The sequence below is a fragment of the Triticum aestivum genome, chromosome 3B, assembly GCF_018294505.1.
Source record: "Triticum aestivum cultivar Chinese Spring chromosome 3B, IWGSC CS RefSeq v2.1, whole genome shotgun sequence".
Classification (NCBI taxonomy): domain Eukaryota; kingdom Viridiplantae; phylum Streptophyta; class Magnoliopsida; order Poales; family Poaceae; genus Triticum; species Triticum aestivum.
In genome coordinates, this window is record NC_057801.1 from 338,565,369 (window position 1) to 338,589,490 (window position 24,122).

Consider the following 24,122-nt stretch of genomic DNA (forward strand, 5'->3'; position numbering starts at 1 on the left):
TTTCAAGAAGGCGATCTGGTGCTCCGGCTCATCCAAGATCAAACATATATGCACAAGTTATCCCCACCTTGGGAAGGACCCTTTGTGGCTAGCAAGAACCTGAACAACGGGTCATTTATTTAATTGATGTGCGCGAGAACAAGGATTCTCGCACGTCGAAGGAGGAGACCCGCCGTCTGTGGAATGTTGCACATATTCGGCCGTACTACACTTGAGCCGCCAGCTCTTATCTTTTTATATACTCTTGACAATGTACATAACTATTTATTATTAATATAATAAAGCCGGCATCCCCAAAGTACTGGGTCTCTGTCGTTTCATTTCTAAGTACCTGAGCCTTTATTTATTGATCATAAGGTCTTGCGGGCTTCCAACCACTGGGTGTCGCTTTCATACCTTCTTGACCGGCTTGAATGCCTCCTTCTATAGGTTTTTCCTGCCTATTTGCAACTTGCTACTCCACTAGGTGACCCGCCGAACTCTTAACAATTAATCTTTTAAAAGACCCTGAACTTGTTAAGGTTGAAACGGCAGCTTGTGTCATGTGAGAGCTGACTTACAGTGAGCTAGTTAAAATCACGGTTGTTGTGGCCTTAAACGTAGTCATGTGGCCTAAGTGCCAAACGGCTGTTGCAGCCTTGAACGCAATCATGTGGCTTAAGTTCCAAACAGCTGTTGCGGCCTTGAACGCAATCATGTGGCCTAAGTGCCAAACGGCTGTTGCAGCCTTGAAAGCAATCATGTGGCCTAAGTTCCAAACGGTTGTTGCGGCCTTGAACGCAATCATGTGGCCTGAGTGCCAAACGGCTGTTACGACCTTGAAAGCAAACATGAGGCATGAGTGCCAAACGGTTGTTGTGGCCTTGAAAGTACATATGTGGCTTATAAGCCACCTTTTTTGGTCACGCTTTAATAGCTGGCCTAATGAATTTTGAGATTTGCATATTTTCTGGTCGGATTTTCATATGCCTTTATGCTTTCAAAAGTTTCAATTTTAAGATCCCTAAGTCGCTTGGTTCCAGGTTGTGATAGTTATAGTTGACTATTTCGGGTTATAACCCGCCCTGATTCTGATTTTAAGTCACCAGTGTGTTGTGGCTCATACTTGAATATTTTCAGGTTACAACCCGCCCTGGCTTTGGACGTTGAGTCGCTAGTTAGTTTTGACTTAACAAAGTTAAGATGATGATCTTTTAGTCATGAAAGGCTACTTCCATTAGGGTTGTCACTTGCCCTCGTTTTTGACGTTAAACCGCCAGGGCATGTGTTTAACCCCTTTTAGCAGGACATGCAAAGTTTTACACATAATTAAGGGTGCTGCTATGGCTCATATGAACAATCAGATCGAGCTTGTCATAAAAGAGTAAATCTGGTGCTTCAACAGTTAACATGCACGATGGCATGACAAGGCGGATCATTGTTTCAAAAGACTACTCTATTATAAGGTTGTCATAAGCCTTGAGCTAAGTGTTTTCTGGAAAGGAAATCTTATACTCTGGCCTGAGAGCCGCCTGGTTCATCATTGGTTTTCTTCATGGCTAGTTGACGACTCTGGGTCATCCTGCGTTGGCTCTTCTTCTTAGGCCATCTAGAGGTCAGGCAATGTCCAATAGATGTCGGTTAAGGCATCAAAAGTGGCTTCATCATTGATTATAACAGAATAATCAACGTCAGGAGCAAATATATGCTTACGACGAGGAGGAATAAGACTGACAACGTCATGGGCCGATGGTTTAATCTTCTGATTGTTGCTATCGTAAGCCGTCGTATAATTGTTCAAGTTAAGCTCTTCCACAAGCTTACAAGCCATGGGCCGCATCTCCCGGATGCAGTGATTGAAGTCCTTCTCCTCAAAGGTTGATTGATCATCTTTAAATTCTGGGCACCTAGTGGCTATCTCCTCCGGGTCAAGCTCTGATTGACAGGCTTTGGCACGGCCAAGTGCGAGGATGGCTCCGGCTCGGGCAGCTGATAATCTTTGTTCGTCAGTCTGGCTTGGGACAGTTGACAAGTGATCCAGCACGGCTTTGATGTGGATTGGCATCTTTCTGTGCCCACCTAAGGCCACAAGGCTTCGCAAAGTTCCAGTGTATAACTGCTCAGCCAATGAGTATACTGCCTTGAGCTTCATCAACATGTTTTCACCAAGGTTGGCGCTTCTAGAGCCTGTTTGAAAGTTGCCAAGCAAGCTGAATAGCAGGAGGTGAGAATCGGTTGGCGGTTTAAAATAATATCAAAAAGATGTTAAAATGCAGGAGTCTTACCAAAGATGGTGGGTGTCATATGGGTGATATGTTGCTTTAAGCCGACAAGCTCATCAGCAACCGGTTTCAGTTGTGCTTCCGCCTCTTCGGCTTTCTTCACTAGTACAGTTTTTTCGAAGTCCCAAGCAGCTCTCTCGGCATCAAAACCTACCTTCGGCTTCTCAATTTCCTCCAAAGAGGTTTTCAGCTCAAGCTTGGCCTTGGAAGTCTCTGCTTGCTGCAACTTTATATTCTGCCTCAAATCGCCCACTTGCAATTCCTTCATACTCAATTTTGCCTATAATAGAATGATGATGTGATGATTACGAAGCAAGGATAGATTATTGATGTTGATATTTTGTTAAAGTCCCAAGCACACTACAAGTACTCTACTTGGCACTTGGGGCTAATGTAGGTCATTTTAAAGTACTTTATGACCCGGCTCAACTTGTCAGTTTAGGCCAGCCCTTGGGGGCTACGTGTATGGGTGTTTTAAGTGACTGTAAGTCCCGACTCAACTTGTCAGTTTAAGCCGGCCCTTGGGGGCTACGTGTTTGGATTTTTTAAGTGAGTGTAAGTCCCGGCTCAACTAGTCATTTTAAGCCGGCCCTTGGGGGCTATGTGTTTGGATTTCTTAAGTGGCTACAAGTCCCGGCTCAATTTCTCAAATTAAGCCGGCCCTTGGGGGCTACGTATTTGGATCTTAACGGATAAGTTAACCCGGAGAAGCTACGGTTTGAAGATTCTCATTAAGTCAACATACTCATTTTTTCCTATCCTCTAGACTTGGCGGCTACGTAAATACATGGAAAGGGATTGATAACATACCTCATAGCGTTCCTTCATAAGGTTCACTAAGTCGGCCTTTAGTTCACGGCTAGTGTGAAGGCGGTTAAGATAGACCGCATGAATGTTAACAACGCTAAGGACAGCATAATTCTCCAGGTCCAGATTTAGTTTGCCTTCTGCTGGCGGCTCTTCTTTGGCGTTGTGTTTGGCCAAGACTGTGGGGTTCCCTGGCTCTGTATAACATGTGCCAGTAATTAGAATGTCCTCAGCAATCTTGTTAAGAGTGGTTTCTTCAGCAAGCTTGGCAGAGCTGGGCGGTTTAGGACTTGGCGGATCAGCATCAGTGTTCATTGGATCAATAGTTGTGGTGTCAATTTTTGGCGGCAGGTCATTAGCAGGGTCTTCAGGATTTTGAATTGAAGCTTCTGAGACTATTGGCGTCTGCTTCTCCAGCTCATTAACTTTGGGGTCTTTTGATGGCCCGCCCGTCTTCAACTTTTTGCCTGCCTTGGCTATGCCTCTAAAAAGATGTGTAAGAGTATGAGCATGTCATCATAAAATATTAACCAACAAATGCAATTTCTTACCCCTGGGCAATCTTGAAGGCAGGCATCTGGGTCCCAGTTGAGTCGCCCGATGATGAGTGAGATGTTCCCTGATAGTTTGAGTCAGTTAAGTGGATGGCGAATGAGATCCGCCTTTGGAAATGAGAGGGGTGGATTTTGAAGCACCTCATTATGGCGTTTATGAGGGGTAGGTGTGTTGGGTAAGCCAGATACAAGGTCTCCACCACCATTGTTTCGAGTTGTACGTCTTTCTCGTGCTGCTGTTTTTTCAAAAGAAAATTGGGGTCCAGATAAGCAAGAGGATGGGAAAATCTTACTTTTCGAGAGACCCGCCAAGTTTTTTTTCTTTGCAAATTCTCTAAGTCGGAGGAGATTATGGTTACCTCTGCTGCATCCGCATGGCTGGTCTCCACATCATCCTGAGAGGAGTCAGTGTCAATAAGTTGCATAAAAAGAAAACCAAGAGAATCGAGTTCTACCTCTAACTCATTATCAAGGGCTAATAGGTCTTCAGCATCCTGTTTCTTCCCTTTAGTCTTTTTGGAGCCTTGGATTTTGTTTTGGTACTTTTTGTCGGCTTATCCTGCAGTTTCTTGTTCCAGAAGGGAGAGTCGGCCTAAAAACATAAATGATGATGAGAAGATGTGCGGTTTATGAACAATGATAAATAAGTGAAAAGAAAGATTTCAGATGCTTACATCAGGAGCCGGATTGAGAGCACAGAAGGGGTTCAGTCCCGTTTTACTGCAATGCTCGAGAGTCTCCTTGAGCAATGACTTGGTCATCTCATTGATTTCCTAGTCCTCAAGACGTTTTTGATTATATCGTTGTGGGTCTTTCACATCACATGTGTATTGGCACATTAAGTCGGTACAGCGGCTCAAAGGCAAGATTCTCCATGCGACCCAGCATCGGACCAGGTCAATACCAGTTAGGCCATTGGCTAATAAGGCCCTTATTCTCGAAAAGGTGGGTGCGTACTTGGCATGTTCTGCAACAGTAATCCTGGCAGGGAGTGGATGTCTAGGGCTGAGCCGGTAGGTGTGGAAACCCGGTAGAGGATTTTCATCTGTTGGAGAGGTGTCTTTGGAATAAAACCAAGTCTGGTTCCAGACCTTGGGGTGAGTGGGCAGTGTAGCTGTAGGGAAGACGACATCCCTCCGCCTTTGGATTGAAATCCCGCCGAGTTCCAGGCTAGGCCCGTCTGTCATCTCAGTTTGGCGGTTCAAATAATAATATTCTCTGAACAAATCAACATTGGGCTCCTCTTGAAGGTATACTTCACAAAAGACTTGGAAAATGCATATGTTGGAAACAGAATTGGGGCCGATATCTTGGGGGTGCGGACTGTAAAAGTTCAGAACATCCCTAAAGAATTTCGACCCGGGTGGTGAAAAAACACGGAGGAGGTGATCTGCAAAGACTATAACCTCGCCTTCCTTAGGTTGAGGAGGAACTTAGGTTCTAGGAACTCGCCAGTGGACGATGTCTTTGGCTGGTAAAACGCCCATCTCAACATACTCCTTGAGAGTTTGCTCAGTGACAGTAGAGGTAACCCAATCGCAGGAGGTGGTGGTCTTAGTCATTTTTGACAGTGGAAGCCTGAGAATAAAGTGTGGCGGGTCAATATTGTGATGAAGAACCATCCAATTCATGTTTAAATCAATCGTTCCCTCACGGATTACAAGATCATGATTAAAGTTGATAAGTATGAACCGGCCAACATTGTCGATGGGTCATACAGGGTTCTGGATTTTCGAACAAATTGTGCATTATGATTAAGCCGGCTAAGTTCTGGCGGGTTACAAAGGTACCATTTGAGCCGCTTATGCAGCAGTGATCAAGCAAGTATATAGATCTGGATTTGAGGGGAATTTTACTAAGTACTGAATAAAGAAGTTTCACAGATCGTGCTTATAATTTTGGATCTACGGCAATTCGAAAAACAGACAGAAATTGCTAAACCTAAAACACGGAGGACGAACTGTTGTGCTGGGGAGTGAATCTCAGAAGGAAGGAATAGATCTGTGATTGATAGCAGAGGACAAAATAATCAAAGTATGACTTCAGTATCGCGTTTGGGTTCAACTTAGCGATAAGGTGGATGAACTACAAGTGAGCACGATGAACACCGATGAACTGGGGAAACCTAATGTAGATTGGAAATAAGGTGAGATGGATACCTGGTGATGCTGATGGACAGCGAAGGGGCGCCACAATCTCTGGTCGAAACCAGGTTGATGCAGCGGACAAGATGAAGCTGTTGGCGGGGGCGGCGGAGCTCCAGTGGCGTGGTCGTCGTGAGGAAGAAGAGGAGGCGGGGGTAAAAATTGAAAAAGTACCCCCTTGTCCCTATTTATAAGGAGGCACTAAAATGGCATGCGCGAAAATTGAGGAGGCAACATGATTATCTCAATGGTGCGGGCACCTCGATTCTCGGAAGGCTAATTAAAATAAAGATCTGTTATGATATCACGGGTTCTGTGTATATTTAATGCGCATGATGCCATGGCGGGTTACAATGGCTTAGTTCACATGATGTCATGGCGGGTTATAATGGTTTTTCCAAGACTCGGCTTTGGTGGATAAGGCTGGTCATAGTGGGGAGTAACTTATACTAGTGTCATGCATATGACACTAGTCTAAGTTACTATCTTCATAGTGCAAAGTAACATAGTAGTAGTGTCATGGATGACTTCATTAATTAGCTTGTAGACTCATCTTGTCTTGGAAAGCGCTATGTTACAGTAACATATTATGTTACCACTTCTCATTAACTACATGCCACATAAGCAAAATTTTCTTGGAGTGCGCTACGTTACTAGCTAAGTTACTCCCACTATGACTAGCCTAATGTGTTGACTGAAGCAGTGAAGATTGACATGAACAAGTTCAAATCAATCTCGGGCCTAATGTTGGGGATATAACCCCGAGGTGTGACCCGGCCAGGAGGGGCCGGGTTACACCGTTTGCGGCTTAACATGAAGAAGGCCCAAGTGGCCCAAGAAGATGAAGCGTGAAGACGACGGCTCACAGAGGCGGGCCTGGTGGTGGCCCAAGACTCGGACTTGTGAACCGCCATATGGAGGCTTGCTTGCTAAGGCAAGACAATTTAGAAACCAGGTCGGTCATGTTGTGTGATCCGGCTCGGACTCTTGTAAGTCGTCGGGCCTCGACCAGTGTATATAAAGGTAAGACCTGGCGGGGGGTTAACTGAAAAAACAATCGATCAATAGCTAGGTCAAGCATAATTGCTCCCTTGTAATCGACACCCGAGCAATAAGAAACAAGAGCAGGAGTAGGCTTTTAACTCATTGAGAGGGGCCGAACATGGGTAAACCCTTTGTGTCCTTTGTCCTGTTCAACCCCTTTAAGCTAACATACGCGCGATGGCTCCACACCTAAGTCCTTTCGCAAGGGCATCTGCCGTGACAAATCCACGACAAGTGGCTATACCCCTGGAGCATCAATAGGTTCTCGTCAATCAAAATGTATGAAATCTTAAGGCAGCAACCAGAGGCTAATCAGATTTCTTTTAAGAGATGTGGAAAAGTGATGTCATGCCCAGATACAAAATCTTCTTCTGGTTGATTCTCCGTGATAGAGTCAACACAAGAAGTGGTTGATTCTTCGTGATAGAGTCAACAAAAGAAGCCTCTTGCATAGGACAGATATTCATCTACCTTCTTATAATTGTGCCCTTTGTACTGATGGACATCATCATGAGTGTGGGCACATTTGGATGCAAAGAAACTCCTGGATTTTGAATCATGAATACCCAAGTGTTGCCTCTTGGAGATACCTCCTTAAGTCTGATCTTCTACTATTAACTCACAGGATCAAGAATAAGTACTCAACAGAGTTCAAGAGCTAGATCTTTGATTGTCTTGCCTAGTTAGCAACCCTTTTCCTTAAAGTTTCCTGGGGCCCGAATAGGTTGAGCCAATGGCTTTGTTTTCTCTTTTTTGTTTTTTCTTGTCTTGTAAAACTTTGTAAATATTTATATTAATAAAAATACCGTAGAATGATTGTCCTACAGTTTGGGCTTCAAAAAAACTTACCAACCCGGACATTAATTTCATTACGTAAAAAAGGAAAACTGAAAAAGAATATATAACTTCAACAAAATTCAGCCCGATTGGTACGTGAGTGATCAAATCCGGTGGATGCATGCCACCTCAATTAATACAGCCAAATTGGCACAGCCTCTATGCACATATATAATTCGTTTTTGTTTCACATACAGATTTGAAAAACATCTTATATTTGTTTATAGAGAATACGAAATAATTCCGTCAACCAAAATGACCATAACTTGCACCTTCGAAAATACAATGACATAAGTGAACTTTAGCGCGGGCGTATTTTACCCCCAAAAATAAGTACAGAGCAGCTGTCTTAGAGCTCCATACACGATTCCAGTCTCACTTTCATCTCGACAAGTCCACATTGGTCTAGTGCATGCAATTCTTGCTGGATCTGATGCAAAGGGGTCAAAAAGCCTGAAAACGGCAAACGTGCTATAAAATACAGTACAAAGACCTGCGGGACGCTGCTGCCGCTATCTATAGAAGTAGGGTACCATTCGGATGTCACGTTGGTCTCTAGCTGCGTACTCTATGGAGAAAGATCAACCATCCAGGGGAAACGGGCGTATCAAAATGCAAATACAGAATTCCTATTTTACTATCATTTGAGTAAACTCTGAACACACATCCTTTACACTGAAGGCTGAATTGCCATTTCCTGCGCAGTCTGTTGATCTCCTGATGGCCGCCCAGGCGTGGCCCCAGGCATCTTGGAATCTGCAAAATATTGCAATATTCAAGCCATCATGTTTGTTTGTTTTACACGTAGATCTCATGCTAGTAGTCTAGAGATATAGATAATAACATATTCACCAGCTTCAAGTGACATCAGAGTCAAGGATGCAATTTCTTCCTTTGCAAGTGTTGCAACCGTCGAACATGGTCTATGAAACAGCAAATGGGCTACAATTCGATCAATTGGATTGGTGTCTGTTTCTGCTTCCTTCACCAGAGATCTGATATCCAGATACAAGGATGTGCCATTGTGAATACTCGCAGAAAAAAGTACTATTAACTAGTATAAAAAATGCACAAAAGGTAGCTTGCTGTTTACATGCCACAAAAGAAGACACACACGACATGACCTTAGGCTTGACCTAGGAGCATGTGAAGTTCAGATCCTTTCAATTACTTGCTAGGGTTATGAAGGAATTTCAGAGCATCTTACATGTGGACATGGTTGTATTTATTTACGTGGCAGTCCCTTTTCTGAATCTTCTTGTATCAGCCAACAACGATGCATGGTCCAACTACACCAGTAAATACCTAGAGCTTCCAAATTTCAGGGGAATATTTGCCTGTTGCCTCAAGCACACCAAAGTGTCCCTATCATCAAAATGTCCATGCCAAAGGAACACTTCTAACCAAGGATTTCCTAGAGCTAAGTAAGAACCAATGAAATGTATATCCTTTACAAAATATATGTTACTTCAAGAAACATGATAAGATTTCCTATTTAACTAGTTTAATTTCTTTTTTTACTCAAACCCCAACAATTTTGATATTTTTGGGCATTGATATACAAGTTTTCTTTTCTTTGCATTTTTCAAGCTAAGCAATTCTGATATGTTGGTCAAATTTGGTATTTTAAACAAAACTAAAATCATTATAGTTGAAGTTGAACTTAATTGAAACAGCAACTATCATGGCATGTTTCGAGCCTTCTTTGCCCTTCTTTTATTTTCTTTTCTTTCCCCTTTTTCTTCAGCAGAATAACACGTATTTTGTATGAATTACATAAAATAATACCTGGCCATCGCCCCCTCTTCCGCCCCCCTCCCCCTATCGACGGTGTGGTCCATCCGCCTGCCCTTGAAGATCCGTATCTTCATGTGGCAATGGATTCGCGGTCAGGTCCCGTCCGGGGTGGAGGTGCGCAAGCGAAATGGCCCGGGTACTGGCATCTGCCCGCTTTGTGGGGTCCCCGAAGACTCGAACCACATTTTCTTCTCCTGCGTGTCCGCTCAGTTCATCTGGAGCTGCTTTCGCGAGGCGGTCGGTGGAAATTGGTGCCACATCAACTTTCCAGACTTATTTGCCGAACTCCAGATGTCCCCCCTGTCTTCTCGCCACATTAGGTGGCTTGAGATTGGGGTCCTCGCCTGGACCCTCTGGACGATCCGCAATAAGCTTGTGATTCAGCGCACTCCTCTTCGACGGGCTACTGACGCTCTCTTCAAACTTTCGGGTTTCTTGCAGCTTTGGCGGCCGCTTAGCCGCCCTCCGGACCGCGACACCATCTCCGCCTTCATCGCCGACCTCCGCTTGATGGCTGTCCGTCTGTCGCCGCCGCCGGCGGAACCAGACTAGGCGCTTTCTTCATCCGTTTTTTCTGGTTTTTATTTCTGGGCTTGTTGAGCTGTGCCCTCAGCAGAACCTTTGTACCTTATTGTGAGACTTGGGTGTGTGTGTGTGGACTTGACTTTGTATGTGTGCTCTTTGGCGGTTTGCTTTATTTATAAAGCGGGGCGAAAGCCTTTTTCGGTAAATAATAAATAGGACCCCAATTTTATAAAGACAGTACAGCAAGTCTGCCTAGTTATACAATCTATCAGGGCATATATACATGCCTAGCTATACAATCTGTCAGGGCAAGTCTGCTTGAGCTAGATGTTAGATCTAGAATCACAGTGGAGTCACCAATAACCCCTACATACCAGGACACATTTCAAGATTTAACTTTGACCATCAACTAGACCAACACTATAAGTTATGTGACTTCAAAATTATACTAATGAAAATAAAAATGTTGGCGCACATAACCCACATTTTGTTGGTTAAACTGATGGTCAAACTTGATTCTTGAAATGTGTGTGCACCCCCTCACTTCCGAAACCGGGATTTTAATCCCCTCAACTATCCAAAACCAGGCAAATCATCCCCTCATGCCCTGGTAAGTGGTTCTTGATGGTGGTTTTGCAAACGTGGCAGCGAGGAGACATGGAAAAGCTCTGCTGCACTGGGTGAGGCCATGCGCTGAGCTGGGAGCGCGTCGAGAGCTTGCCGGAGGCGTAGCGAAGCGAAGGAGGGGGCGCCATGTCCAGGCACGGAGTCACGATCGAGGCCGCCGACTGTTGTGACAGCAGCGGAAACTATCCACAGCAGGACGTGTCACCCCATCCCACACGAGCCATTGTTTTCGGGCTCCACCTGCGTCCATCCCATGGGAAGCTTCGCGTTGCAGAACAACATTCGGAGCTTGTTTCCCAATGATGTCCGTTGTCCGGTCACAGGCCACGTGCATCAGTTCGGCCATTGTATGGAGCCAGAGAAAAAAGTGATGATGTTGCTCATGGCCTGCGTCTCAAGGGACATGAGATGGACGTGAGAAGGAGCAGCACAAGAGACGTGCAGATCATGTCATCATTGCATGTGCTCGTTCGGAGGTGGAGTTCTTGAATGCCATGGCCGAGGGCGTAGGATAGCCACTGCTCCACGGCACAAGAGTCTTCAGAGGTGCCCGCTCGAACGCCCCCACAGTACCTGCGCAGGGCGACGCAGAGGTGGTGTAGCGGCGCGTCGCCATCGCCACAACATCTCCGGACGAGCAGCGCGTTGGGGACCCTGCCGCTTCTTCTTTGCAGAAAACTTCATGACGATTGTGCAGGTATTGTCATCCCGACACTTGCGGCCTGCTTGATAGGATTTAGCGGCGCCCAAAGTCGCCGACACTTGTCATCCGGACGCGCGCAGCAAGCGGTCATGCACCTCGGCCCTCGGCATTCCCACGGACATCGGGGCCACTGTGCATGCTGACTATGGGGAAGGCGGCAGCACAACACTTCTGCCATAGCGCTGTGTGGAGGTGCGCGTAATAGGAATACGCCGACGGCAGTATCAGGTGGACTCCCGCGCTGGCCTACTCGGATTGTGTAGCGGCGGGATGGCAAGCTCCATGGAGTCAGAGACTAGGGGCCGTGCCAGCTAAACGCGTGTCTTGACTCTTGAGGAGATGGACGATCGAGTACCCTGCTGCTAGTTTTCCTCACCGGCATGCGCCACGGTCTCGTCGGGGGAGCACGCAACGGAGTCGCCGGAGATGCGGACATGTGCAGCTCCATTGATGTGTCTTGAGGAAAGAAAAAACAGGTTTTTTAAAGAAACAATTGATTACACTGACATGTGAGTCATGAGATGGGATGGCAGTGTAAGTCAAACAAAAAAATCTGGTCAGCGTGCCATGTGGGCAAAATCACTTGCCAAAACAGTTTGGAGGGGGTGATTTGCCTGGTTTTAGATAGTTGAGGCAATTAAGATCCCGGTTTTGGACGTGAGGGGGTTATCTGTCCAAAACATGATGCTTGTGGACGTGAGGGGTTATCTGTCCAAAATGTGATAGTTGCGGGGGTTATATACACTCTTTTCCTGGAATGGAGGGAGTACTAACCCACTTTGGCATTAAGCAATATACCTTTTTCTCCTGTTGGATGAGTCATTTTCTGAAACTTCATCTTCATCTCTTTTAGTCTTGTTACTGCTAGTTCTGTCACCAGCAATTTGTCTCTGCGAGGAACTCTGAGCCAATCGAAGCAGACTGTCTCGAATGCAGAGTCGAGTTCTAGCATCCAGCTGCACAAGGAATAAAATATTAATCAATTTCATTTTCATAAGACCAAATCCTGCAACTGAAAAGTGTTTCACTCAACACATGAACATCAATAACGTTTTACAGAAAGAATAAAGAAATGACCTTCCCAAGGGCATCTTTAAGCTCATAATATATTTTTTCCTCTATAAAGGGATCATTAGGAATTCCAGAATTCTTATGAATCTCTTTACGACAAGCTGAAGTCTGCTCTGGTGCATTTTCGTCTATGATACCTGAACTCCCTAATGAATCTGAGTTCTTCTTTCGGGAGTATGCTCGAGGTACCAAAGTGTCCCTGCCCGAACCCTCTTGACGAAATTGCTGCTGCTGTTGTTGAATAGCTCTCAGGGCTTGTTGTTGTTGCCGGCGCCTAAGCTTTTCAATCTTTTCCTGGGGTGTCATCATCAGTGCCCTTGATGGCATATCTTGTGGCTTTTCTGTGGAACTTGATTGCTTCAGAGGATCTACTGAAGTTTGGTAACATGCAGCCTTTGGGTTTGTCTGATGGCCTTCAGCCTGAATATTTGACACCGCCGGAATGGTAGGACACGGATATGCAGGACATCCATAGCCAGGGAATGCAAGCTGAATAGCATCTTGAAATTGCTCCATATTCTTGCTATCGTGGAGCAGTGCATATTGACGAGTCTGAAAATGCTGGACAGGAGGTTCGGATAATGAATGCAAACTGTCTGGTTGCTGGTGTCCTTGGTTCTGGGAGAAACCACTTGTATTGTTGGATGTTTTACTTTTGCTTCCTTCATCTGGTTTTCTTTGTGATTTCATTGGTCTCTTCTCTACATCTCCCTACAAAAGTGCCACATTTATACTGGGTTGTAACGAGCCAGGTCACTCACTGAAACAAGATGTAACCAAGTACCTATTGTTTTGACCAATTTTAAACTACATATAAATTCTAGGTTATCAAAACGGCAATTATAGTAGTGAAGACAGTTCCCAATAGGAGGGGAAAAAATGTCATACAGGATGAATCCAGAGAGGATCAACTGAATACATGTATAGAAAAACAGCATACATTACAAGTAGCATCTTCTGTTCAGAGGTGCGTGGAAGCTTGCTATCCATGTGCCAGAGCCATGAGTTGGTCGCGAGATCTTATGGGTTTCACCTCTAGCCTACCCCAACTTGTTTGGGATAAGCTTTGTTGTTGTTGTTGTTACTTTTCTGGTGAACATCAACTATTCGAGCCTTAGGCTGGATAACAGATATCAGATTGGTATAGCCAAATTTATCAGGATATGACCATCAGCTCCATTCAGGCCAGTTCAAAAGAACTCTAAATTGCAAGTGAAAAATAAATGATAGCTATGAAGTGAATAAGTGATTAAAAATCACTATACTGGACAATTGACACTCTTATATGTGTTAATTTATATGTTTACAAAGGATAGCAACCATGTGAAGAAAACAATTTTCTAGATCATCATGAAAGATGGAGATGAATTCATTTATAAAAGATGAGCATATGCATCACATGGCTAGCTACCACCTTCAATATCTATACCAAAATAAAAAAAGCGAGTTGCGGAGATCCGACAAATCTCACCTGTTCAACCGCATCTATCCAACGGTCTACGCGGCTCCGGTGTTTAGCGTTAAACGTTTTTAGCATTAAACATGTTTAACACCCTCCACTAATTAAAAGCATGCCTAATATCAATGTCAGCATTAACCAGGTAATTACATCCTACCGAATATTAATATGCAATTTATATCTTGCCTAATATTAGTGTGCAATACAATTAATATCTTGCTTAATATTAATGTGCATTGCACATACACAATTACTGGTCTGATTTAGTTTTCGAGAATAATCACTACCCAGACAATTTTACACTCAGCATACATTAGCACTAGCATCTGCTGTTACGTGCGTGGAGTTGGAGGTGGGAACTGGGATCTGATTAGAGGGGATAGCGAGGTTCGCCCTTAGGCGCATGTAGGGGCTCGTCCCCTGCCGTGACGCTGGAGGCTCTGAACTCTCAAGGCAATTTTCTCTATTTCTTGATTGATAATCCTAATACAAACTATCCTCTCTTTATATAGAACAGAGAGATCACAAAACTTGGAAAGCAAACCAGATCCTAACCGTTTGGAAAGTAAAGACAACTTCCTAATAGAAATATATTTCCTAGGGATAAACTTGGACTTCTTGGCCGCCAAGGATTAGCCATGTCCTGCCTAAGGCCCACCTGTTGGTATTGTGGTTACGGACTGTGTGGCAGGTCTGGGCCTGCGGCTATAGTGCTGCCCCCAATACCTGCCTGTAACATCTACTACCCCCCAAAAGTCATATCGTATATACAAGAGCGAGCAAGAGGTGGTTGCTAGGCATGTCAATGCATTTAGCCATGTACCTTGATTTCTTGTTTGGCTATTTTATTGGGAGTACAATTAATCAGAACCGAAGAAGATCCACAATCAGAAGATGGTTGCTTATTTAATGGTATACGCTGTAAAGCAATCAAGTCGCATTGATAAGAAAGAGCTCAATGCTACAGAGGAAATGAAAATTAGCAATAAAAGATCCGAGTACTACATATACATACCGGAAAGGGGATTGATTGTACAGTACCGTCAACCACATCTGAACTCGTAACAAGGAAATCACTGCCATTAACAATCATCTCATTTCCAAATAAGGCTTCAGTGTTGCTGCAGAACCACATCAAGCTATAAGTTTATTAAACCGGTAATAGTATCATTCCAACTATCCATACTTATTGTTTCATTTGATTTCCAACCTTACCTAAACAAGTAGTCAAAATCATCAAAATCTCCAATATTGCCCCAGTCACAGTCGAGAAAGTTGTTGCTCTTTTCTTCATGCTCATTGCCAAACATTTCAGGTTCACCATCCAGCTGCACTGTATATGGGCTAACGAAAGATATATAATTTGTTTTGAAAGTATTGTGTCTTTACCTTTTTTTTCCTACATGTGTGGCATGTTTGAATGTAGAAATGTTAAATAATGAAACAAACCTGACACGCTTCTGGTAACTTTTTGTACTAGATGCAGAATTGAAATCCAAATATGTTGATGCTATATTATCGTCATTGTAGTTTCTATCAAATGTAGTGCTCAGGAGAGGCAGGTCAGGCCAGGATTCTATGTCAAGTTGTGTAGCTGAATAATGTCCACTAGCCTCAGTGGCAGCCTGCTTTTCCAAACCAGGATGTTCAGTTTGACCCCATGAAGTACATTCAGTAAGGCCCACAACACTAGCTGCTTCATCATCATTCTTCTTCTGGTCTCGAACACAGATTGATCTACTATCCTTCGTATCCTTGGGACAAGGTGTTATATGGTCTTCATTCTCCCTGAGTTCAGCCCAGATTCCATCCCCTACCTGCATTTCAAAACCAAAGACTAAATCATCTGGATAAAAAGTAGCAGTGCCTCTGCATCGCTAATCAAAATTAATTTGAGCATCATATGGAGGAGGGTTGTGATAGGCTTGGCGAGACAACGTCAAAACTCAGCCACTCTTATGGAGATAAAACCCAAAAGAGGCGTAACCCTCTCAGCGACGTGCCACATCGGAACCCGGGTGTGGTGTCAAATGGGCAAGGGCCGGGCCGTCATCCCCTCGATGGCGCGCCGTATCTTGATCTGGATACGGTGGCAAGTAAGCGAGGATCAGGTCCTCGCATCCTTAGTGACGCGCTACATCGGCGCCCAGGTGTAGTGGAAAATGAGCAAGGATCTTCACATTTGACTCGACGAGTGCGAAGGGTAAGGAAGCTAGCCGAGTCTAGGAGGATCCGCTTAGGTAGCTGGAATGTAGGGTCCCTAACAGGGAAGCTTCGGGAGCTAGTTGATGCAGCGGTGCGGAGAGGTGTTCATATCCTTTGCGTCCAAGAAACCAAATGGGGGAGACAGAAGGCGAAGGAGGTGGAAGATACCGGCTTCAAGCTGTGGTACACGGGCACGGTTGCAAACAAAAATGGCATAGGCATCTTGATCAACAAGAGCCTCAAGTATGGAGCGGTAGACATAAAGAGACGTGGGGACCGGATTATCCTGGTCAAGCTGGTAGTTGGGGACTTAGTTCTCAATGTTATCAACGTGTATGCCCCGCAAGTAGGCCACAATGAGAACACCAAGAGGGAGTACTGGGAGGCCTGGAGGACATGGTTAGAAGTGTACGATTGGCGAGAAGCTCTTCATAGGAGGAGACCTCAATGGCCACGTGGGTACATCTAACACATGTTTTGAAGGGATGCATGGGGGCTTTGGCTATGGCATCAGGAATCAAGAAGGAGAAGATGTCTTAAGCTTTGCTCTAGCCTACGACATGATCGTAGCTAACACCCTCTTTAAAAAGAGAGGATCACATCTAGTGACTTTTAGTAGTGGTCGACACTCTAGCTAGATTTATTTCATCCTCTCAAGAAGAGAAGATAGGCGTGTGTGCCTAGACTGTAAGGTGATACCTGGAGAGAGTGTTGTCCCTCAACATAAGTTGTTCAATGGGGAGAATGATAGTTCTACCATTGAACTAGACGACTCCTTTGATGATACCGGCAAGCATTTTGTGCGGCGAATCCAGGAGTATGAGGTCAATGAGGCTTTAAAAAGGATGAAAGGAGGAAAGGCGATGGGCCCTGCTTGTATCCCCATTGAGGTGTGAAGAGGCCTCGGGGATATAGCGATAGTATGGCTAACTAAGCATTTCAACCTCATTTTTCAGGCAAACAAGTGCCAGAAGGATGGAGACAGAGTATATTAGTACCAATCTTCAAGAATAAGGGGGTGTTCAGAGTTGTACTAATGACCGTAGAATTAACCCGATGAGCCATACAATGAAGCTATGGGAGAGAGTCATTGAGCACCGCTTAAGAAGAATGACAAGTGTGACCAAAAATCAGTTCGGTTTCATGCCTGGGTGGTCGACCATGGAAACCATTTTCTTGGTACGACAACTTATGGAGAGATACATGGAGCAAAAGAAGGACCTGCATATGGTGCTCATTAACTTGGAGAAGGCCTATGTTAAGATACTGCGGAATGTCATGAGGTGGGCCTTGGAGAAAATACAAAGTCACAGCAAAGTACACTAGCCTCATTAAGGACATGTACAATAATGTTGAGGCAAGTGTTCGAACAAGTGATGGCGACACTGATGACTTCCCGATTAAAATAGGACTGCACCAGGGGTCATCTTTGAGGCCTTATCTTTTTTGCTTTGGTGATAGATGAGGTCACAAGGGATATACAAGGAGATATCCCATGGTGTATGCTCTTTGCGGATGATGTGGTGCTAGTCAACAATACTCGGATGGGGGTCATAGGAAGTTAGAGTTATGGAGACAAACCTTGGAATTGAGAGGTTTTAGGCTTAGAAGAACTAAAACCGAGTACACGAGGTGCGGTTTCAGTACTACTGGGCACAAGGAGGAGGAGGTTAGCCTTGATGGGCAGATGGTGCCTCGCAAGGACACCTTTCGATATTTAGGGTCAATAATGCAGAAGGATGGGTGTATTGATGAAGATGTGAACCATCAAATCAAAGCCGGAAAGATGAAGTGGCACCAAGCTTCTGGCATTCTCTGTGACAAGAAAGTGCCACAAAAACTAAAAGGCAAGTTCTATAGGACGGCGGTTCGACCCGCAATGTCGTATGGCACTGAGTGTTGGCCGACTAAAAGGCAACATGTTCAACAATTAGGTGTGGTGGAGATGCGCATGTTGAGATGGATGTGTGGCCACACAAGGAAGGACCGAGTCCGGAATGATGATATATGAGATAGAGTTGGGGTAGCACCAATTGAAGAGAAGCTTGTCCAACATCATCTGAGATGGTTTGGGCATATTCAACGCAGACCTCCGGAAGCTCCAGTGCACAGCGGGCGGCTAAAGTGTGTTGATAATGTCAAGAGAGGTCGGGGTAGATCAAACTTGACATGGGAGGAGTCCGTAAAGAGATATCTGAAGGATTGGAATATCACCAAAGAGCTTCCCATGGATAGGGGTGCGTGGAAGCTTGCTATCCATATGCCAGAACAATGAGTTAATCACGAGATCTTATGGGTTTCACCTCTAGCCTACCCCAACTTGTTTGGGACTATGTTGTTACTGTTTTTTAGTCTCACATCATAAATTTAGCAAATCGCAAACTCTATCACGTGCCTCTCTTTAAATTTGTAATTTGATGAAATATTAATATTCTCAAAATGCATAAAAGACCACGAATATTCAGGGAGAATAAAGAACATGTAATCCAGTTCAAAACAAGCCAATAAATCTATTCAAATTCTAATACGATCTCTAAACTGACTGGACTCTTTCCTAATGAAGTTGCTTAATCAACTAGGACACTAATGTAACAAGTACTTAAGCCAATTGAGTAGAGGAGTGAGGCATCGGAGAAGACTGCCCCTTGAGAGAAGTGCATATTTCAACCCCGAACTCATGCCCTAGTCTAGACGGTATTGGAGTTTGGGGTTGTAAATTAGACTAGGGCATGAGTTTGGGGTTGAAATATGCACTTGTCTCAATGCCCTTCTGTTCTTCCTGTTCATCCCACCTGCCTCTATCTCTCTCTCAAACAAGAGTAATCACCTGCGTGTGGGGTTCAGGCCTAGCGAATGTAACTAGTACTTAAGTCAAAAGCGTAGAGGAGTGAGGCATCGAAGAAGACTGTAGCAAATCCCTTTCTGGTCTTCCTATTCTTCCCACCTACCTCTATCGCTCTCTCTCTCTCTCTCTGTTAGGGCATGGCTAGCTACTGACTGGATTATATTGTGAAAGAAGGAACTTAGAAGATTTTAGTGCAAATTGGCTCGAGTTGCTAGGGTTTCTATTGCGAAATACTTCCTCCGTCTCAAAATAAGTGTCTCAACTTTGTACTAGCTCTAGTACAAAGTTGTACTAAGCTTGAGACACTTATTTTGGGACGGAGGGAGTAGAAAATTCAGGCACTGTAGCACGCCACAGTCGGTTACGATTACAACTCAATTACACAACTACATAAAGTTGGCCTCAAACGCAAAGAAATGGCGGCTTTATAGCCATTACAGTCGTAAGCAGGTGAAAAGCTAAAACAGAAAGCAAAGGCAACCAGTCGACGTTGACATATGCTGAACAATGATGTGAGAGAGGTGGTGTAGCGTCCGATCTTCGATCAACGACTGACAATGAACATAAACGGGCGAACTGGTATCAAGCGACGTGAGCCCTACGATCAAGGATGAACGTCAAGCGCGACCTCAGGAGCATCACGTGGAGACAGTAGAAGTGTCACTATTCTTCAGTTGATTTAGTCCCGAACCTGAGAATACCCCCCAATTGGGACAATGCTTGTCCTCAAGGCCGAAAGGAGGGGAAAAAATTTGTACAAATGTTGAGTCCTCCCATGTTGCTGCTTTGATCGACTTGTTCGCCCATTTGACTAGCAAACATACAACAGGAATACTGATGTTCCCCTGTGGTCTGGGAATCAATTTCCTTTCCAGTACCTTTTCTGGCTCCATTTTGATCAGTCCATTCTCATCCACTAGAGGCAAGTGACGAGTTGGTATGACATGAGGGCTGACATGCTTATGGAGCTGCCGGACACGGAAGCTATGCTGTAGTTGACACCCTTCTGGAAGGAACAATTTATATGTAGTGTTCCCAATTTATAGCAGCACTCTGAAGGGGCCATAAAATTTGGAATGGAGTTTCAGGTGTTTATGGAGACTGAGTGAGATTGTCACGCCCTTGCCTTTGGCCAAAGGAGGCCGCCATACTTGGGGCTCGTCGCCGGCGAGGTTGGACGGAGGAAGAGGATAAGCAGGTGGGAGAGATGCAGACGCAACGAAAGAGAGAGAGAGAGAGAGAGAGAGAGAAAGAGAGAGAGAGAGAGAAATAAGCTAGAATTCAAATGTCATTTCAACGATACCCCGAACGGCCCTCCTCGGTCAGCTTATATGTTGTCCTCATTACACATGGCCCAAGGCCCGCTAAACACACGCAAGCCCACACTGGAACCGCCTATCTATTCAAACCTCCCGTCACACCTTTACGCCTTCTTCTGAATACGTCTTCCCCCTTGCTTGACACCTAATGACAGTAGCTCAATACCGACATTGCCCTCCCCTTGAGAACCAGCTGGTCCCCAGGCTGGTGCATCCGGGAACCGTGCTTTCAACACTTCATAATCTTCCCAAGTAGCATATGGCTCTGGTACTGGCGTCCATTTGATCAGCACTTGCAAATGGGCCGCATTGCCTTTCTTGACCAATCGTCTGTCCATGATCTGTTCAGGCAGCACTCCTGGTACTGATAAATCCAGAGGCTTGGGCAGCACAGTGAACACTGGTGTGTGGTCTGGCACATGAGACTTCAATTGTGAGACATGGAACACTAGATGAACCTGACTTCCTTTGGGCAATTCTAGCTTGTAAGCAACAGCTCCAATTTTTGCTATAACTTTGAACGGACCAAAGTATTTCAATGCCAACTTAGGACAGGGCCTGTTAACTACTAAAGATTGTGCATAAGGCTGCAGTCTCAGATACACTTGTTCTCCTTCTGAAAATTCTCTAGGAGACCTGTTCTTGTTAGTAGTGATTGTACTTCACTTGTGCTCTGTGCAGATGTTCTTTCAGTCTGCTAGTGTGTTCTATATGAGTAGTGAGCCAACTATGAACATCCTCATTAAGAGAAGAGTGATTACCAGCCCACTGTCCAATGTTGGGATCATGTCCATATAATGCTTTGTAAGGAGTACAGCCTAGTGAGGAGTGGAATGTAGAATTGTACCAGAACTCTGCTTAAGGTAACCAATTTTTCCATTTGGCAGGACAATCATGAACTGCACATCTTAGGTACATTTCTAAACACTGGTTTACCCTCAGTTTGACCATCAGTTTGAGGATGATAGGATGTGCTCATTTGCAATTCAGTACCCCACACTCTGAACAGCTCCTTCCAAAAAGAACTGGTAAATATTTTATCCCTGTCAGACACTATTGACAGTGGCAAGCCATGCAACCTGACCACATTGTGTAGGAAAGCCTTGGCAACTCTAGCAGCAGTAAAAGGATGTTTGAGGGGTATGAAGTGACTGACTTTAGTGAATCTATCTACCACTACTAAGATAGAACTGTAGCCTTCAGATTTTGGTAACACCTCAATGAAGTCCGTACTTATAGAGTGCCAAGGCCCTTCAGGAATAGGCAGGGGTTGCAACATACTAGGTGATTTACATAACTCATGTTTTGCTTGTTGACACACAGCACACTGCTTGACAAAATTTTCAATGTCTTCTTTCATGCCCTGCCAATGAAACAGTTGCTTAACTCTGAAATAAGTAGGCAAAATCCCTGAATGCCCCCCAGGAGAAGAATGGAAAGCTTGTATCAGTCTGGTTTACAGACCAGTATTTGCTCCTATCCATATTTGATCATTGTGCTTAAGCAGTCCCTTGTGCAACTAGAAACCTGGACAGGAAGAAGAATCTAAAACCAGCTTCTGCAACATTTCCTGAGCTTCAGAATCTACAGTATATGAGTTCAACACTTCTTGTATCCAGACAGGTTGAGAGGTATACACAGCTTGCATTGGAAAAATGTGAGCTACCCTAGAAAGAGCATCTGCCACAGTGTTCTCTACCCCCTTCTTGTACTGAATGCTGAACTGTAACCCCACCAATTTGGTCATAGCTTTTCTCTGTAACTCAGAAGTTAGCACTTGATCTCCTAGGTGACACAGACTCTGATGATCTGTCGTGATAACAAAAGGACCTCTGGACAAGTAAGTTCTCCACTTATCAATGGCCATCATTATAGCCAAGAACTCTTCCTCATATATGGAGAGCTTCTAGTTTTTAATGCCTAAAGCCTTGCTGTAAAAAGCTACTGGAGCCAGCACAAGAGTAGATGCCATGGCCTGTTTCATTTGTTCAAAAGCTACTTGAGCTTCAGGTGTCCATTGGAAAGCCTGTTTCTTCAACAACAAAGTTAATGGTTTAGCCAATATCCCATAGTTCTGCACAAATTTCCTATAATAGCCAGTCAGGCCTAGGAACCCCCTCAGCACTGTAACATTGTTAGGTACTGGCCATTCTAACATAGCAGAAGTTTTTGAGGGATCCGTGGCCACTCCTTTGTCTGATATAATATGCCCAAGATATTCTAAGGACTGCTGTCCAAAGGAACATTTGCTCTCTTTCACATAAAAGTGATTACCCCTGAGTACAATCAACACTTCCCTTAAATGTTTCAAGTGACCTTCCAAGGTGAAACTGAACACAAGTATATCATCCATAAACACCAGCACACATTTTCTGCCAGGAAACAAGAAATTCATCACACACTGAAAAGTACCAGGTGTTGTTGCTAACCCAAAAGGAATTACTCTGAACTGGAACTGTCCATGATGTGTTTTGAAAGTTGATTTGTATTCATCCTCAGGTAGCATTCTGATCTGATGGTACTCAGCCCTTAAATCCAGCTTTGAAAACCATTTAGCCCCACCCAGCTCATCTAACAGCTCATCTATCACTGGTAAAGGAAATCTGCTCTTGATTGTTAGAGCATTCAGCTTCCTATAGTCCACACAGAACCTCCATGATCCATCCTTTTTCTTAACCAACAGGACTGGAGAAGCAAAAGGGCTTAGGCTTGGTGTGATCAACCCTGCCTTTAACATTTCATCCACTTGTCGTTCAATTTCATCCTTTTGAAGAGGAGAGTATCTATATGGTCTGTTGTTAACAGGAACAGCTCCAGGTACCAGATTAATCACATGGTCAATGTGTCTATGGGAAGGTAGGGTTTCTGGCTCACTAAACACATCAGAATACTCCTGCAGGACTTCTTTAATTGGTGCATGCACCTCATCCTTTGCATTTTTATCCCATACTGGTTGTATTAAGGCAACTGCCATAATATCATTGCCTTTATCCCACTTAACCACTTGTTCCACTGGAATTTCAAGTAATTGTTTGTTTTCAGCTGGTAACACTCCTTGTAACTTCACAGTTTGTCCCTGATAATCAAACTGGATCCATTTTTCAGCCCATTGACATTGCATCACTCCCCATTCTCCAACCAGTCCATGCCCAGTATGATATCATATCCTCCCAGCTGCAATACTATCATTTCATTGGTGAAGTTGTGACCCTGTATCCACCAAGTCAAATTTGGCACATATTCAGAGCACTGTAGCTTTTCACCGTTTGCCACTTTAACTGACAAGGGTGCAGGTAAGGCTTCTGGTGTTAACTTCACTCTGTCGAAAAGAGCTTGATCAACAAACGTATATGTGCTGCCTGAATCTAACAGTATCAGTACCACTTGGTTCCCAATCAGTGCCCTGAACTGTATGGTCTTAGGATGTGAAGCTCCAGACAAGGCTTGCACAGAAATAGTAGCACACTCCTCTGGCTGCTCCTCCAACAAGGCATCTAACACAGCATCAGAAATCATTTGATGAGGATCTACACATTCTGTTGCCTTCAACTGTGCAGTATTGTTAGCAATGCTGCTGCACACATGTCCAGGAGTGTACTTCTCTCCACAACTGTAACATAGCCCATTTGCTCTTCTATACTCCTTCAACTGCCTGGCCCTCCATAGTTCTCATGGTGCCACTTCTGATCCGTTATCCTGCTTGTTAGAGAATCCTTTCTGCACACTGGATCCTATGTTTTTAAGGCGGTAAGGCGAGGCAAGGCGCTGGGGGGGCGCCTCACTGCCTAAGCGCTAAGGCACAAGGCAAGGCGACGCCTTAGAGAGTTCTAAGTAGTAGAATTGAGCAGAATTTGGTAGGCAACTGCGGGAGAGGTAGGTGATGGTTGCTTGCTGCTGCCTGCTGTCCTGGAGAGGAGGGGGAGG

At 44.6% G+C, this 24,122-nt stretch overlaps 1 protein-coding gene across 6 annotated transcripts in view; it reads right to left on the reverse strand.

Moving 5' to 3' along the window:
* Window positions 1-7,885: 7,885 nt before the first annotated feature.
* LOC123069845 (protein LNK2) overlaps window positions 7,886-24,122 on the reverse strand; it is a 25,193-nt gene continuing 8,956 nt past the window's right edge. For 2 of the 6 annotated variants that reach the window (XM_044492789.1, XM_044492788.1), the window contains 8 exons: window positions 15,279-15,646; window positions 15,045-15,173; window positions 14,845-14,950; window positions 14,653-14,748; window positions 12,377-13,081; window positions 12,098-12,255; window positions 8,500-8,642; window positions 7,886-8,403 (listed from right to left, as the gene is read on the reverse strand). In XM_044492789.1, the coding sequence (XP_044348724.1) occupies window positions 8,318-8,403; window positions 8,500-8,642; window positions 12,098-12,255; window positions 12,377-13,081; window positions 14,653-14,748; window positions 14,845-14,950; window positions 15,045-15,173; window positions 15,279-15,646 (1,791 nt within the window). In that variant the 3' untranslated portion in view covers window positions 7,886-8,317. Of the gene's footprint in view, window positions 8,404-8,499; window positions 8,643-8,854; window positions 8,985-12,097; window positions 12,256-12,376; window positions 13,082-14,652; window positions 14,749-14,844; window positions 14,951-15,044; window positions 15,174-15,278; window positions 15,647-24,122 lie in introns of all 6 variants that reach the window. The other 4 variants (XR_006433077.1, XM_044492791.1, XM_044492790.1 and 1 more) reach the window with 4 other exon arrangements.